We start from the raw sequence: 15025 nt of genomic DNA, 5'->3' as shown, positions 1-15025 counted from the left end.
CTCATGTCCACCTAGAGATAGATGGAGGCAGATTCTTTTCAAAAGGTCCCTAAGCTCATGCTCAGCAAACCCAGATTCACCAGTGTGAAAGAAGCGAAATGATTTCCGTACGAGATATCTTGGTGCTAAGAGTTAGCCCAGCATCCCTGGGAAGTGTGTTCGTGTCTCAGGATTCCTCCTCTGGACTGTCTATAATGCTCTTCTCTATGGTCTTCTCACTGGCAATAGCCAGCAGGAGCTGGAAGCAAATCTCTCTGAAAACCAGTTTCTTTTTTTCCTCATGCACTTTGTGCAAGGGGCACTGGGATCTGTACAGCTGTTAACCTGGTTTTATTCTTGTTAAGGTTTTATTTGTCTGTTGTTTGTTTTTATATACTTTAAACATTCTGATCACTGAACTTTGCTGAGTTTCAACTTAGTTGCTGCTTCTATACCTAAGTTTTATATTGTGTTCATTTCCTTGCATCAGCAATTAATCTGTACAGGCTGCTTATGTAATTCAGACAGCTCATGGGTCATCCAACAACTCATAGGACATACGAAATTATACATGAGGTTTACATTTAGTTTCAAGTATTTGGCTCCATGTACTCTTCATACTCTCCCTTTATGTAACTAATGGTAAAGAAGTGACTTTAGACACTTCTGACCTTTGGTTTAATATAGCTAACTTTTACCTAAGTCTCCCCTTTAATATACATTGGAAAATGCTTCCTTTATCTTAGAAGTGAATGTAAGTCTTACTTCTTTGTTTTTCGTTCCATTACAGATTGTACTTCATCTTCCTCTCTTGCCTATTCATCACATTTCCACACCTCACTGAGTTAATAAATTCTTTTGACACTCATTTGCCCCTCCCCCTACCACCCTCCATTTGGTTTCCCTCCTCCAAGAGCACGGCCCATCACTACTGCATGCCAAGGGTGTGCTCAGACAGTGCCCAGCTGACAATTCTCCAACCCAGCTGCAGGATTTCACTTCTCCCTTATGTTCATGGGCAGTGAGAGGAAGCCCCTCCTTTCCTTCTCCAAGCACAGGTTGCTGACACCAGCCTGAGAGACAGACCTCAACTCTCTGCTAGGGTCACTTGAAGTGGATCTGCTTCAGGGCCTTCCCTGTAAAATTGATTGCTCATCTCTCAAGGTACACTTGTAACTAAAAGGGAGGAGAAGCCTCAGGAAAGCACATGCGTTGCAGGGTTATTTCTCTCATAGAAGGAAAAGTGCTATTAGGCAACAATAAGGTCACTGCCAAAGGCATATAGTGTAATATTAATCATGACAAAATGAAAGCAAGGCTTCCCTTATGTTATATGAGAGTGGGGGAGATTAGACAAAGGGAAGAAGACAAAATGCGTTAAGAGAAAATGAAAACAAAACCTAATAGAGGGATAATATTGAAGTCTCAAGCTATTGCCAGAAACCAATGCCAAATATATGTACACCCCTAAGGTGCCTAGGAAACGGCAGTTTTAATAAAGAAAACATGTTATGCAGGATATTAAAGGACTGGACTTAAACAAAGCTTGTTTGAGGCTTGCACATGAGAGGATAGGGTAGGAGGGAGAGACAGAAGTTAGTGAGATCCTGGTACAAGTTCAAGAGAAGCAGGGAACAGTGAGGGGCAGGAATCTTAAGGGCAATAGAGACCAAAGTGTAAGTGTTAGGGATGATTAACTGGAAGCTGTGAAGGCTTTAATGCTTGGCCCCACTTATGAGTTATCCCGTTAGCTGTCCTGTCATGTCAGTACTGGTAGCACAAATTCTAGGTCTGAAAGTGCATCAGTCACATCGTATGTTCTAGATCATCATCAATTTTGTGTTAGTTTCCCGAGCTGAAGCTCAGGAATATTTCAAAGAATATCAGGTGAAATCCATACAGTTTCAGTAAAGTCCCACTAGATATGGAGAAATTGAGCCTTACTCAATGAGCGGAAGCCCTGCCTGTCATTCCCTGTAGATGTAAAGAAAACCGCTAAGAACATCAATTATCATAATCAATCTATAAAGAATTATCTAACAATGTTAAAAATAATCACGCCTGCCACCATTCATTCATCTCTGCTCATTCTGTCAGCATGAGATAAGGGTAGGGCATAGATATTTACTAACTTCTAGGCGATGTGATAAATAATACATAAACTATAGGTAATAAAAAGAGACAAATCAATTTCATGTAGCCACTGCAATTACGGAAGAATCTGAGATGTCCGTTTAAATGTCCACATGAATAAGACAGGAGGATGTCACTGAGATGTGCAGTTTAATGGGTTTATATTTGGTTGAGCTAAATATCTTGGAGGTATTGATGTCTGATGAGAGAGAGGCTTGAAGTGGTGACCTCGCAAAGGTCTTATCCCTGTCTTATTCTTGTGTTACAATCTTGGCAGGGATTATAATGACCACAAAAATGGTAGACATATCCAATTCTTGAAGGTCAGGAGAGTGTGAGAGATAAACAATATTTGGAGGAATAAAAAGCATAAAGAGTTGCATACTGAATCTAGTAAAATAAACTTATAAATATGTCTAGGTTCAAAAGCTTTCTAACAAACACAAAACTGCATAGACTTGACGTGGCCTACGAACACTTGGGAATATTTGAAGACCGAGTTTTAACAAACCACCTAGCTTCCAGTGGCTTTCAAATGGCTACTTCCTAAAGGAGATTTTTAATAAGTATATTGCCATCCTCCCCTCTTAACTAGAGACTGGTATAAAATATTTGTGTTATTACTTGATTGAGGATAATCTAATACAATTATTTTGTCACGAGACTATATCTTCATATTCTAAATTAAAGAAAATAGCAATCCTCAGGTGCTATACACTTAAATTTTAGGTGGCCTTCAGGATTCTCAGTTTAATGAGACACCAAATTACTGACAACTTCTTCATGAACAGGGAAGAAATATAAAGAGAGAGGTAGACTCCTTGCTTGCCAGATGATATTGGAAAAAAAAAATGACAATGATTTGCAATGGAGAAGACATCAAAATAATGTCTCTAAATACATGATATAAAGTGGCCGAGTTAGCAGGTCAAGGATCTATGGAAACAAACGTCTAGAAGACAGATCATGTTCATTTGAGTTAATCATAATGTGAGTTGTTAATGAATGATACTCTAGTAACCATGGTCCATAACTTTGCATATGTCTGAGGCACTAACCACATCAGCTGTGTTGTCCTGAACCCCTTGTTCTAGGTGGAGACAAAGTTCAAAGACCCTCCTAAGATTTCATGGGCCTGTGATTTCGGTAGCCATGTTCCTTCCAGCAGTCAGTGTGAGAGCAGTTGAGAAGCATGCGTTTAGTCTAATCACAAAATGCCAGTTGTGAGCTGTGAGACAATTAAGCAACCTCAAAATTTTTTGAATGACTTTCTCAAGTGCTAAGTTTTTTGGCAGCTTGGATTAATTAATCCACGTACTTTTGGTATAGCCATATACATGAAAGAGATTGACAGAGTTTAGGAGAGAGGGAGAGAGAGAGAGAAAAAGGAAGGGAAGGAACAAAGAAGGGAAGGATGGAAGGAAGGAAGAAAGGAAGGAAGGAAGGAAGGAAGGAAGGAAGGAAGGAAGGAAGGAAGGAAGGAAGGAAAAGGAAGGAAGGAAGGAAGGAAGGAAGGAAGGAAGGAAGGAAGGAAGGAAGGAAGGAAGGAAGGAAGGAAGGAAGGAAGGAAAAGGAAGGAAGGAAGGAAGGATAATTTGCATCTTTGAGTCCCTTATGGCCAGATTTTTTGTGTGTGAAATACATAAGTGATGTGATCTCTTTTTAACTTGCTACAGAAATGCCATTCTATATTCTTTCTGCTCACATATGAAAGAATGAATCTGCTATACACGCCTGAATTATGCCTGAAAGTCACTTCGACTAAGTTTAGCTCTAGGGTGTCCTCATTCTGAAGTGAGTTTTTTGAAGTATTTTTCAAGTTAGGCCCTGAAAACACGAAAGTATTAAAACACTGTGAGACCAGTGGTGAGAGTTATCAGAAAACCTGGTTATGTAACATCATAAGGATTCTGTTCTTTCTCATTCCATCCTGAAAGTATCAGAACAAGAATTCAGAGGAAGCTACCCAAGGCAGCCTTGTGTCTGAGGATGGGGATCAAAGAGATGCTGGCAAATGCCTCACTGTCAGAAAAAAAAAAAAAAAACCTCCTGTTTTACAAGATGAAAGCCTGTCTATACTGAACATGGCTTCTATTTATTTCTGTCTTACCACCCAATACCCACCCTGCTCAAGTGTTATGAGGAAGTGATTTGAACTGTTTATCCAACTTTAGATCTCAGTGATGACGCAGTGCATTCATACTACGGAAATATCACAGGTATGGTCCTCTGATCTCCATGCAGGCCCCCCATGGAAGACTCTCAGACCCTGCTTACCCCTGTGGTGAGCTGTGGGCCTCCTGGAGCTCTGCTGACCCGCCCTGTCATCCTCACTCTGCACCACTGTGCAGACCCCAGCACCGAGGACTGGAAGATCCAGCTCAAAAACCAGGCAGTGCAGGGACAATGGGAGGTGAGTGGGGTGTCTGTGGGAGAAACACAGTACCCACTGTCCATCAATGAGACAAGGAGGGGGAGACCTTTATTTTTAAATCAAAGAAGGACAGCCTTTAGATCACACTCAAAATGAGAGACAGAAGACCAGTAACTAGTTCCTTATCTTCTGACTGATGAGCACCAGAAAGGGGATGCTCAAAATCAGTTCACAGAATCAAGGATACTCCGAAGTCCCTGGTAACCCATTAGGAGTATAGGCACCCCATGTTGGGAAAGGAGGAAAGGAGGGATCATCAGAATTTACATCAGAACTCTCTTCACTTAGCATCTGTCTCTCAAGAACATCTTTATCAAATACATATGTAAATGATAGGATAAATATATATGTATAAAAATTACATATGCAAAATGTGAAGTTACAATATAATCACTTATGGTATTTTTAGCCAAAGAAATCACAAAGATACGCATGAAAGTTTAAAGCTATAATATTTTAGGAAAACTGACTTAGCAGCAAAGCACAATGTTCTGGGATTAACTAGACTTTTCCTTTCTACGAACATTGGCTACATTTGGCCATATGAAGGAATTATTCCTTATCAGAGTATCTCAAATCTAGGGTTGAGTTTGGGGTTATACTTTAACTGTCATCTTTAAATAGATTTAGACAGGCCTAACTTTAATGTCATTTAAGCTTCAAATGTCTATATTTATATCTATATCTCTATATACATACACACACACACATGTATGTGTGTGTGAACAACTATCTAAACAAGCAAAATTATCTAAAGCTCTATCTTAAGTGTTTGCAAGAAACTCTGCTAAGTGCTTTTTTTGATGTCTGGAGTTAAGTGATCATGTCAATGACATAGGGGTGAACTCAAGAGTCCAGGAAAATACAATGGCAGGTTTGGGTCATGGTGTCCATTGTCGGTCATATTCTTCTTGAACACTACTCCCTCGGGTCCTTCTGTCTCCAGTATCATGAGGCCTGGAATAACCTTAGGGGCCCTGAACTGCTTTCCTCATCAGTGCAAAATTCTTCTATATTCACTTGAAACTATGATTTCATTGATTTTGTTAAAATATGGCTTGTTATATGTCAGATGATGTCATAAAGCCTAAACCAATAAACTATCACCTGAGGTAGTAGTGAACCATCACCTACTACATTCATATCTTTATCCAGACCTGGAGACTTAATTTTATTCACTAATACTTTTGAGTAATTGGCAGTCACCCTGAGTTAGACTCACCTGGTAGAAAGCATTAGAGAACTGACTCGTGTTCTATGAAGACAAAATGACCTAATTCAGAGATTGAACTATGGTGGTGTATGTGTTTTATCTCCCACACATCTTTCTCAATCCAAATTACTTAAAAGTTGTGAAACTTCATAAAATTCTGGATGTCTACTTGTCTATAGTAAACCATGGCTCTGCTGATCTTGCGTCTGCCATCTTGTTGGCTGACCTCAGAGGGAACTAGACTCTTAACCCAGCCTCATGCTCCACCTGCCCAGTCTCTTATCACCTTCCACCCTGCCTACTGGAAGCATGTGGAATGTTAAACTCTTGTAAGAATGACCTCCTGCGTCATTAGTATATAAGTTAAGCCATTTAGTTATATGGCAATAAATCAAAGTATGGTTAAATTAGCAACTATTATTTTTACAAAAGCCATCACTTCCACTTATTTCGTACTGAATATTTTTGTGTCTAAAATAATGAACTATTTAATGGATTCCATAAGAAAAACAGGAGAGACATATGTAAAAGGCAGCATGTACCTAGCACAGATCACCTGCGGAGTTTCTGAGAGAGAGCTGACATTGTTTGGGAGAAAGAACACTATTCTGAGGAAATTACTGTAGTATGAATTTTGTAAGAGAAAGTACACTGATACAATATAATGTCTTAATTCCCCTAATTACTTTTAAATGTGGATTCTTGGAGAAAAGGTTGATATTCTCAACAATTTGTACTTTTAGGTTAAATAAGACACTGAAAGATCAAAACACCAAGTCCTCAAAAGCAGTTAAGGAACTCAGGCATACTACAATAAAAGGGATAATTCATTATTTTCTTTTGGCTTTTCATGTAGATTCCAGGATACTTATGTCAATAATTACATCCGTTTATAGACAGTAATAGAAAGAGCTGATGCTAGACAATAAAAATAAATACCATAAAGTTTGTAAAAGATGAACCAGAATTCAGGGACATATTTCTGTTTTATCTACCACTATCCATGGTGGCTGGCATGTGTCCTTGTTAGCATAACAATGTTCCCTTCCCCCTCCTTCCCAGGATGTTGTAGTGGTTGGGGAGGAGAACTTCACAACCCCCTGTTACATTCAGCTGGATGCAGAGGCTTGCCATATCCTCACAGAGAACCTCAGTACCTATGCCCTGGTTGGCCAGTCCACCACCAAAGCAGCTGCCAAGCGTCTTAAACTGGCCATCTTTGGGCCCCTCTGCTGCTCTTCCCTGGAGTACAGCATTAGAGTCTACTGCCTGGATGACACACAGGATGCCCTGAAGGTAAGTGTCTCCTACTCAACCAACCCTCTTCACCCTTACCTGGAAGCTAAGGTTTGGACTGACCTTACACACCTGGTGGTGGCTCTGGCATGTGTGCAAACACATGCATTGGGTCCCAGAGGAAGCAGTTACACAAATAGATATATCTCAGAGGCCATGCTGATAAATAAGCTGTTTTCTCTGTGCTAATTCCTCCCAAGGGCTACTTTTGTTTATCTTACTTGAGTTCTTTTAATGAAAAATGTAGAAGAATTTGGCAACGAAGCCCATGGATGGTAAATAATCTGCTTCCATGTTTATCTCAGCTGCGTTCTTCCTATAAAAGAAATTGGCGTAATTGCTCACACTGTATGTTCCTCTAGTGTGCTACTTCATTTATATGCTTTCCCATTCTTTTTACGAGGGCTGTGAGAGAGAGGGTTAGCATTTGACAACAGGCTGCTGCTTTGCAGAATAAATGAGCTTAATTCCTGGTGTGATTATTGCCATTCGTTTTATCCCATTTGAAGCTTCAAGGGATATAATAAGTGCCTTTGAAGAAGTTATGATCTAGAAGGAGAAATAAAAGAAGTGTGCCAGGGTTGAGGAGATAAGCCAGAACATGATGAATGTCACAGCTGAGATGCAATGTTCTCTGAGAGTTCAGGAAGAGAACCTACACAGATTTTAAGAAAATCTGAACAAGAGCTAATATTTGAGTCTTGTTATAATGGAAGGTAAGATTTTAAGCATCGTTGAAAGGAAAAATCATTAAAGATGCCTAGATATATGGAAAAGGATGAAGACACACAAAAGTGAACAGTAATTAATGCCTTTATGCAGATGTATTATACCAGTAAGCTGAGGGTAATAGAATCTTTGCATAAGATGGACCTTAGCCATCAGAGAGAGTCTGTGGTTTCTACAACAGTTTAAACAGAAGGTAGACATCACGGGAAATAAACATTAGACCCATGACTCAGACTTCAGTGGGCAGACTCAAATTAATAGAAGATGTGGCAAAGCTGTGATGATAACAAAAGAAAGATAAGGAAACAAGGATGCAAGGCCCTGAGCAAACAGCATGGTGGCTCAGGTAGTGCGCAGAAGGTCAAACTTCTGTCTCTTACAATGGCAAATCTAGGGTGGGTTGCTCTGCAAATTTGTCAATTTAAAGTACTATGATGAAGACCATGGGAGAGGAGACCTAAATGTGAACATTTATCCCTATCCTGTTGGAGGCTAGAGGCCCAATGTAAGGTTGCCATCAGGTTGGGATGCAGGAAGGACTTCTTGGTTTTAGACAGCCAGTCTCTTGCTGAGTCTTCACAAGGCAGAGTTGGTTGGAAAGGTATGGAGGCTCCTTGATAATGACATCTATCTCAGTCAGTAGAGCCTTACCCTCAGCATCTAATTATCTTCCAAAAATCCAGTCTCTTAAAGCTCTGTGGATGAGGACTATCAGCTATTAATTTCTGATGATACAAGCATTTGTTGACAATAGTAATTTTACTTATGGACTATTGAGTCAGGGAAATAAATCTGCCACCTAAAGATATCTAAGGAACAATTTTATATCTATAAATATGTAGACCTATTGTCTGATGCAACAGTTCTAAAGTAACATATACATTTCAAACAATCATATATGGGGTTAATTTTTTGAACAGACAATAGATCCCAATGTGTAGATCCAGTCATCAAGGATATCATGGTGATATTTGTTCACTGCTCTTAGAAGAAAAAATATCCAAAGAGAAGTGTAGACTAATGAAAATAATGACTATTACTGAGTGCTTCCATCTACCATTCAAAATATTTTTATTAACGCATTCAATCTTTACAGTAGCTCAAGAAAGTATGATTATTCTTTTACTAGATGTGGATTCCAACAATCAGGAAAATTTAAGGGCTCTAGGTCACATAGCAATGGTATAGAGAAAGCAAGCCTTGCCTCAGGTGTGGGCAGTTAACTATAGTTTGTCAATGGAACTAACTTGAATGAAAAGCCAGATGGGGACTAAGGAGATGTTGCCATGATATGGGAGCAGGAAGGCCAGCCAGCCAAAAGAAATTAGAGTACCAGGGGAGAAAAATCAGAGTGAAAAGAGTCAAGAAAGTCAAAGGAAGAACATTTTGACTGTTAGAGTATTTCTTTATGCAGTTTCTGACCAGGGGATAATTTTGGACTGTGAAAAAATGGAGGGTACAGTTCAGGGATCCTGGGAAGTCACCTCAAAGAGCATGGCAAGGGAGATATGAACAGCCATAGGTAACTGTGCAGTTCTCATGGTGGAAATGGCCACCAACCTTTCCAGGGAGAGGAAAAGGACCTTGTTGGCCACTGTATATATTCTTAATGACTGAGATTGTTGGGTTCTCTGATATGGAAGTGAGTGAACTGAGTGTGGCCCTGTGTAAGGCTTCCAGTTGTTTCTATATCCTCCTTGCAGATATAACTTTTAAGGCACTGTCAGAATACAAATCACGCTAGATTTAAATTCTTCCTGGAAAACAAAACTATAGTTATTACAGAGCCATGGGGTCTGATTAAAGCGAATCCTCTGAACAATTCCATGAAAAATTACTGTAAGAAGCACACAGCCAAAGACATTGAGTGGCATCTAAAATGTTTCATACACATAGCTTATCTTCTGTTATAGCAATATACTCAAGATCTCCTAACCTGCCTTCCCAATAGACACAAGAATTATGCAAAATGTTATACTTTTTCAAAAAAGCACATTTGAGTATGTTAATTATAGAATGGGGATAGAAATGGTCAATTCAAAAAACAAAACAAAACAAAACAAAACAAAACAAAACAAAACAAAACAAAAAAAAGACCAGTGAATTGCTCTCATCCGTGAAAGCAGCCCAAGAGCAGTTTGTATCATGGTCAATGCTTTCCAGATAGACATTTATAAACCCTCAGCATCCAGGGACCCAGCACTTAGCTGGAAAGAAATGTGAATTATGGATGAGGCATTCTTACACCTCTTGGCCTTTTAATGATGCAGGAATACCAAAATCCTGGTAATAAGTAAACGATCTACTCAACACTCTGAAGAGATAGTTCAGCCATGTCTGTACTACCTTACCCATACTTGAATGGGAACCTGGAGGCTCATTAGCTCAAAAGAGCTCTCCGGTGCTAAAAGCATACCTTCTTGACATAATTCCTGCTGGTTCTCACTGCCACTCTGGCATCTACATGCTCATCTTGTTGTCCTTACATCTCCAAGCTCTGACCACCACCCTTCCCACTCCTTCCTTCTCCTTTCCTTGTCATTTCCTTTCTCAGTAATTCTTATTTAGTAATTCTTTATCACCGCACAAACACAGAATCTACTTGGGTTTCAGGGTCCTTCTACAAAGGCTTTGGTATACATTGACTGGAACTGGGAGTCTTACCACAATGATTTCTGCATATTGTATAGTCACTTAAAGACTAGCATCTTAAACATGTTTACATATCCCTGTGTGAGTCCATTAAGGACAAACATCTTGCATCCTTAAGTTATCCATTCCCCCATTTCTTCACTTACTCAGCCATTACTGGACCTTCCAGGCAGCTCTTCTTCTCTTCCAGTACCCACAGGGAAGCCCCATTCTCTTAATTTACCACAAGGCTGAGAAATAAATCTCTACTCATTCTCACATTCCATATCTGCTCTGGGACATTGCTCCACTTGTGAGTTGGATTTTTCTCATGCTGTTCATAGATACCCATTGTATTTTCTTAAGTGCAAACCACTGTTTGTACCAGCCCCAGCAGGGCCTGTTTTGTGGTCTTTCAACTTCTATAACTCCAAGTTTCCTTCAAATTCCATGTTACCCCCAGATTTGACATTCTAGGTATGTGTCTATCCAAACATCCTCTTTTCTCTTTATCGATCTTTGGAGAGAACTCATCTCAAACGCATTCTCCCATTGAGCTATAGCAAACTACGCTGATTCCCATCACCAATGATGCACACAAATTAACAAATTCTCTACTTTTTGTTCAGGCTCATTTCCAATTAGGCTCATTACAATCCCAAGATGACTAATCTAAGCAGTGCCTCTCCTGCTCCCCTTGTTCTTTTATTGATCTCTTCCCAATTCATTATATTTTACACAGCAGTTGTTTGGTTTGAAACTTCTTATTTATCCTCCATGTCCTGATCATATCACAGTCATCTGCACTCTATAAGCTTGGTCCTTTATGCCGCCTTGTCTTTGATGTAGTCTCTTCTCTCTAAATCTGGGCAATGGGACAAAGGCGTTTCTTCCTGCTTTATGCTTAAAGCTAACTCCTTACCACTAACACTGGTAGCCCAGCATTGTGTCTCCAAGAACTTGACCTTCTCATAAAGTTGCAGCTGAATATAGAGAGCTTTTCTGGATTCTAGAAAAACAGAAACATGAGACCATGGTGGGGGTCCAGAGGAGTGCTCATTTTCAATGAATACAACTACTTAGTCCTTGGAAGTTATTAGAAAAGATGGTTGCCTGAATGTACCAAGACTATTAATTTTTACTTTTAAAAATCAATTCTGGCTATATTAAAATATTTTTAATCTAGTTATATTATTATGGGTATGGCTAGACAAAGAAAAGGAGGCTCCCTGTCAGTTGGGCTCAAGAAGCCCTGAAATGTCCTTTCATCTTTCTGCCTACCTCTTTGAGTTTGGCAGCTTTTGTAACAGTTTTCCTGAGTTTTGTTAAGCCCTGAAGCAAAAATGGTCACCTGAAACTTAAAAGCTTCACTTAGCAATTTGGAAGCACTGATGTAGAATCAGAATGCCAGCAGTGACTGCTGGGGTAAAAGTCAAGGCCCATGGAAGACAGCAGGCATCTTTTATATACCTTTCAGGATGCTTTCTTCCTGTGCACACGCATGAAGGACCAGTGGGAGCAAAGCTGAGGTTGAGTTCACACAAAGAGATAAAGATTCTGGAAACTGTGAGAATAGTCTGGAATAAACTAAAATAGAGAGGTCAAATATATTGTAAAGATCTCGGAGTTTGGAATATCACTAAGTTTCTTTTTTTTTCTCCTCCTCCTTGGGTGATTAAAGTAATAAAAATGATGTTTTCTTTTCATTATTTGTAAAGCCTTAAATCCTAATATAAATAGTCTAGAAATTAATAGAGAACAAGGTTATATTTGGAATAAGTCTTAAAACTCCCAGAGAGAAAAAAATACATCTATGTAGAAATAAGTAATCCTGCTCCCCTATTAGCCTCTTCATAATAAAGACCCTCAATAAGTGCTGAAATCGAAAACTTAAAAAGAGTTATTTGCGCTCATTCTGTATGTATGTTTATTGAGTTTCTGACAGATGTATTTGTGATCCAGATGAAATAAAATACATTACCACAATCTGGTTTTCTCTTTGGAATCTCTGGGTACAGAGAAAGCTTTTCCTTAGATTAATCTAATTCACAAATATCCTAATGTAGGCTCCAGGAGAGAACAGTAACTCTATAAAAGAGAGATACAAAAAGAAAAGAATAAAACACTGAAAAGTAGGGAAAACAAAGTGGTTTCGATGAAACACCAGTTGTCAATGGTGTGATGCCCTCCTGGGCTGAGCTTGCTAGGCAACGTGATAAAGGGGTAGGTAGCTTCATTTCCATCCTGCCACCTGTTGTCCATCTGCTATAGCCTCCTGGCAAGCAGCAGGTGACCTCAAAACTAACTTGTCTGGTAAACTGTCAGGGTCCTGGTTTCTGACATTAATCTATCCATGCATATTACACATATATCAGATAAAAACCAAGAAAATATGCTACAGGTTCCAATGATTGTGTCTACCTCCACTGCCTCTGGAAGGTTCAAGGGCAATGTTATAGATTTTGGCACAAAATTAGGACTAGATTCTATTAATCTTCCTTCACAGGCATTGAGATTATTATGGTATTTGAAAGATGATAAATCAACAAAGATGTTAAATTTGTCTGTAGTCTAGTTTTAGGGTGTTTGTCCTTTGGTGGCAGTCTAGCTGGTCAGATGTTGTCATTGAGATCTGTAATGGTGTCTCAGAATTTATCTTCTCATTGTCATCTTCTCATGAGACTTGGACTTAGCCCTATCCAATGTTGTGCAAATGACCTACTTGACGAATTGACCTTTATAGAGGGCATAGGAAGAGAAAAGTTGTGCTAACCATAATACTTCTTCTCTAAGAATGCCTACAAGCTGCTGTTCTGAATACGTAAATGTACAAATATCTTCCACAGCAAAAGGTCTTCACAAATATGATGGTGTTCCCCCTTGACAGGGCAAATATAAAACAATAACAAGTGTTTTATAGTATTGAGAACTTCCCTTTCCTGTAGTCAGTAGATGTTATAAGGATGGAAGGGAGATGGGGTATAGGTTTCATTGTTGAATATGAAGACTGGAGAAGAAATCATGAGAAGGAAGGCAAGCAGCCTGAAAAAAAAAAGAAAGAAAGAAAGAAAAAGAAAGTAAACTCCTCTCTCTGCAAGCCTGTGTAGCACAAGGTTACTTGGTGTGTAAGTTTGTATTGTCCTCAATTTTGGGTAATTGCTCATGGAATTTGAATAATAACATGTTAAGGGTAAACAGAAGTTCAACGTGAACTCACATGTACTAGAGTGACTTGAAAGTCCCTGTTCCATGATACTATGTGAAACATCCTTGCTTACATTAGAAGAATACCCAGGGGAGACAAGTGATGTGGGTTCTCTGTTGAGTGGGACCTCTTGGCACATTGCTTTGAGAGCATCACAAACTTCCTTGACCGGGCAGGCGGAAAGTGGCAGTTCAGCCCAAGCATCTGTGGCAGCAGCAGCTGCTGGAACAGCAGGCAGAGCCCTGGAAACGAAGGGACTTTGACGGGGAATGTTTGCACATGGTCACTGGCGTCTAGCCTTATTATTATTAAGAATGAAGGCAGGCAGACAGACGTAGGGGGAGGGCAGAGCACCGCAGTGTGAACACAGGAAAGGAAAATAACAGCATGAGGTGACATTGACCTGAGCAGGTGGAAGAGGCTGGCTGACTGTCAGCTATTCCCCATTGCCCAGCTCAGCAGCCAGAGGCCTGAAGGCCAGAGGCGGGGACAGCAGGCACAGGGCTGAGAGCTGCCTGCTGGAAAGCTGGCGGGGAACAGGGGAGACGGACTGCTGCTCTTTTTGGCCTCTGCTTTGGTAGAGTGCAGGCGCACTGCTGTGACAGGGGCTGTGGAAATAGCCACAGTTAGCAGAAAGAAACTTCTCATTACTAAATGACCAGGGCATGTTTCAACCTAGGAATAAAGACTACATAAAAATAGGGCAGGTTTCACTGAATCTGAAGGCAGGTTTAGTTCAGTCAACACAACCACTGAGGGCTAGTCTGTGGCTTAGTGTGCTTAGTGTGCTGAACACTTGCTAAGTTGTTCTCATGTCATAGAGTTCTGTGATGATAATGCCCTAGCAAAGCCCTGGACTGGATCAGCACCAAGGACAGAGCAAAGAGGAGGTCCTAGCTCCTTAAGCTAAGGCAAGCACAAACTTCTGGAGGAGGAGGCTGGCTTCTGTGACCTTCATATCTTTGGGGCTCAAAGATTTCTCTACAGTAGCTCCTTGCACCCACTAGTGGACCCGGTACTGGTGATCCAACTCCTTAGCAGAAGTAGATGGAGCCCATTCATATTTCTGTTGGAGTACACAGAAATATTCTTTTATTTTTTAGGTACAGGGACAGATAGTTTTAAGTAGAGAAGTGAAACAAGGGGTGGTTTTTGTCTCCTTCCTACCCTCTCTTTAGTGATCAGTGATTTAGTGATCTTTAGTGATAAGAAACTGATATTTAACCAGGAATCCTAATTGTGAGACTTCTCTAGAAGGAAGTTCGCCCAGGGTTGGAAGGCTCACTTGGAGAAAAGGGGGCAGGGAGAGAAGAAGTGGCAAATGCCACATGGCTGGACAATCCTGAAGAGTGAGAGTTTCTGGTGGTATAGAAAGAACATAAGAGCCATAGGTTCTCAGGTATGC

The 15025-nt window shown here is 40.1% G+C and overlaps 1 protein-coding gene across 2 annotated transcripts in view; it reads left to right on the top strand.

Moving 5' to 3' along the window:
* The window catches only part of Unc5c (unc-5 netrin receptor C), a 351370-nt gene that overhangs the window by 313356 nt on the left and 22989 nt on the right, over positions 1-15025 (top strand). For both annotated transcript variants that reach the window (XM_021157614.2, XM_021157613.3), the window contains 2 exons: positions 4357-4525; positions 6822-7055. In XM_021157614.2, the coding sequence (XP_021013273.1) occupies positions 4357-4525; positions 6822-7055 (403 nt within the window). The remainder of the gene's footprint in view (positions 1-4356; positions 4526-6821; positions 7056-15025) is intronic.

The sequence above is a fragment of the Mus caroli genome, unplaced genomic scaffold, assembly GCF_978045245.1.
Source record: "Mus caroli unplaced genomic scaffold, Mus_caroli_1 scaffold_3, whole genome shotgun sequence".
Lineage (NCBI taxonomy): Eukaryota > Metazoa > Chordata > Mammalia > Rodentia > Muridae > Mus > Mus caroli.
Note: the sequence above shows the minus strand (reverse complement) of the source record. Positions and strands in the feature narration are given on the sequence as shown.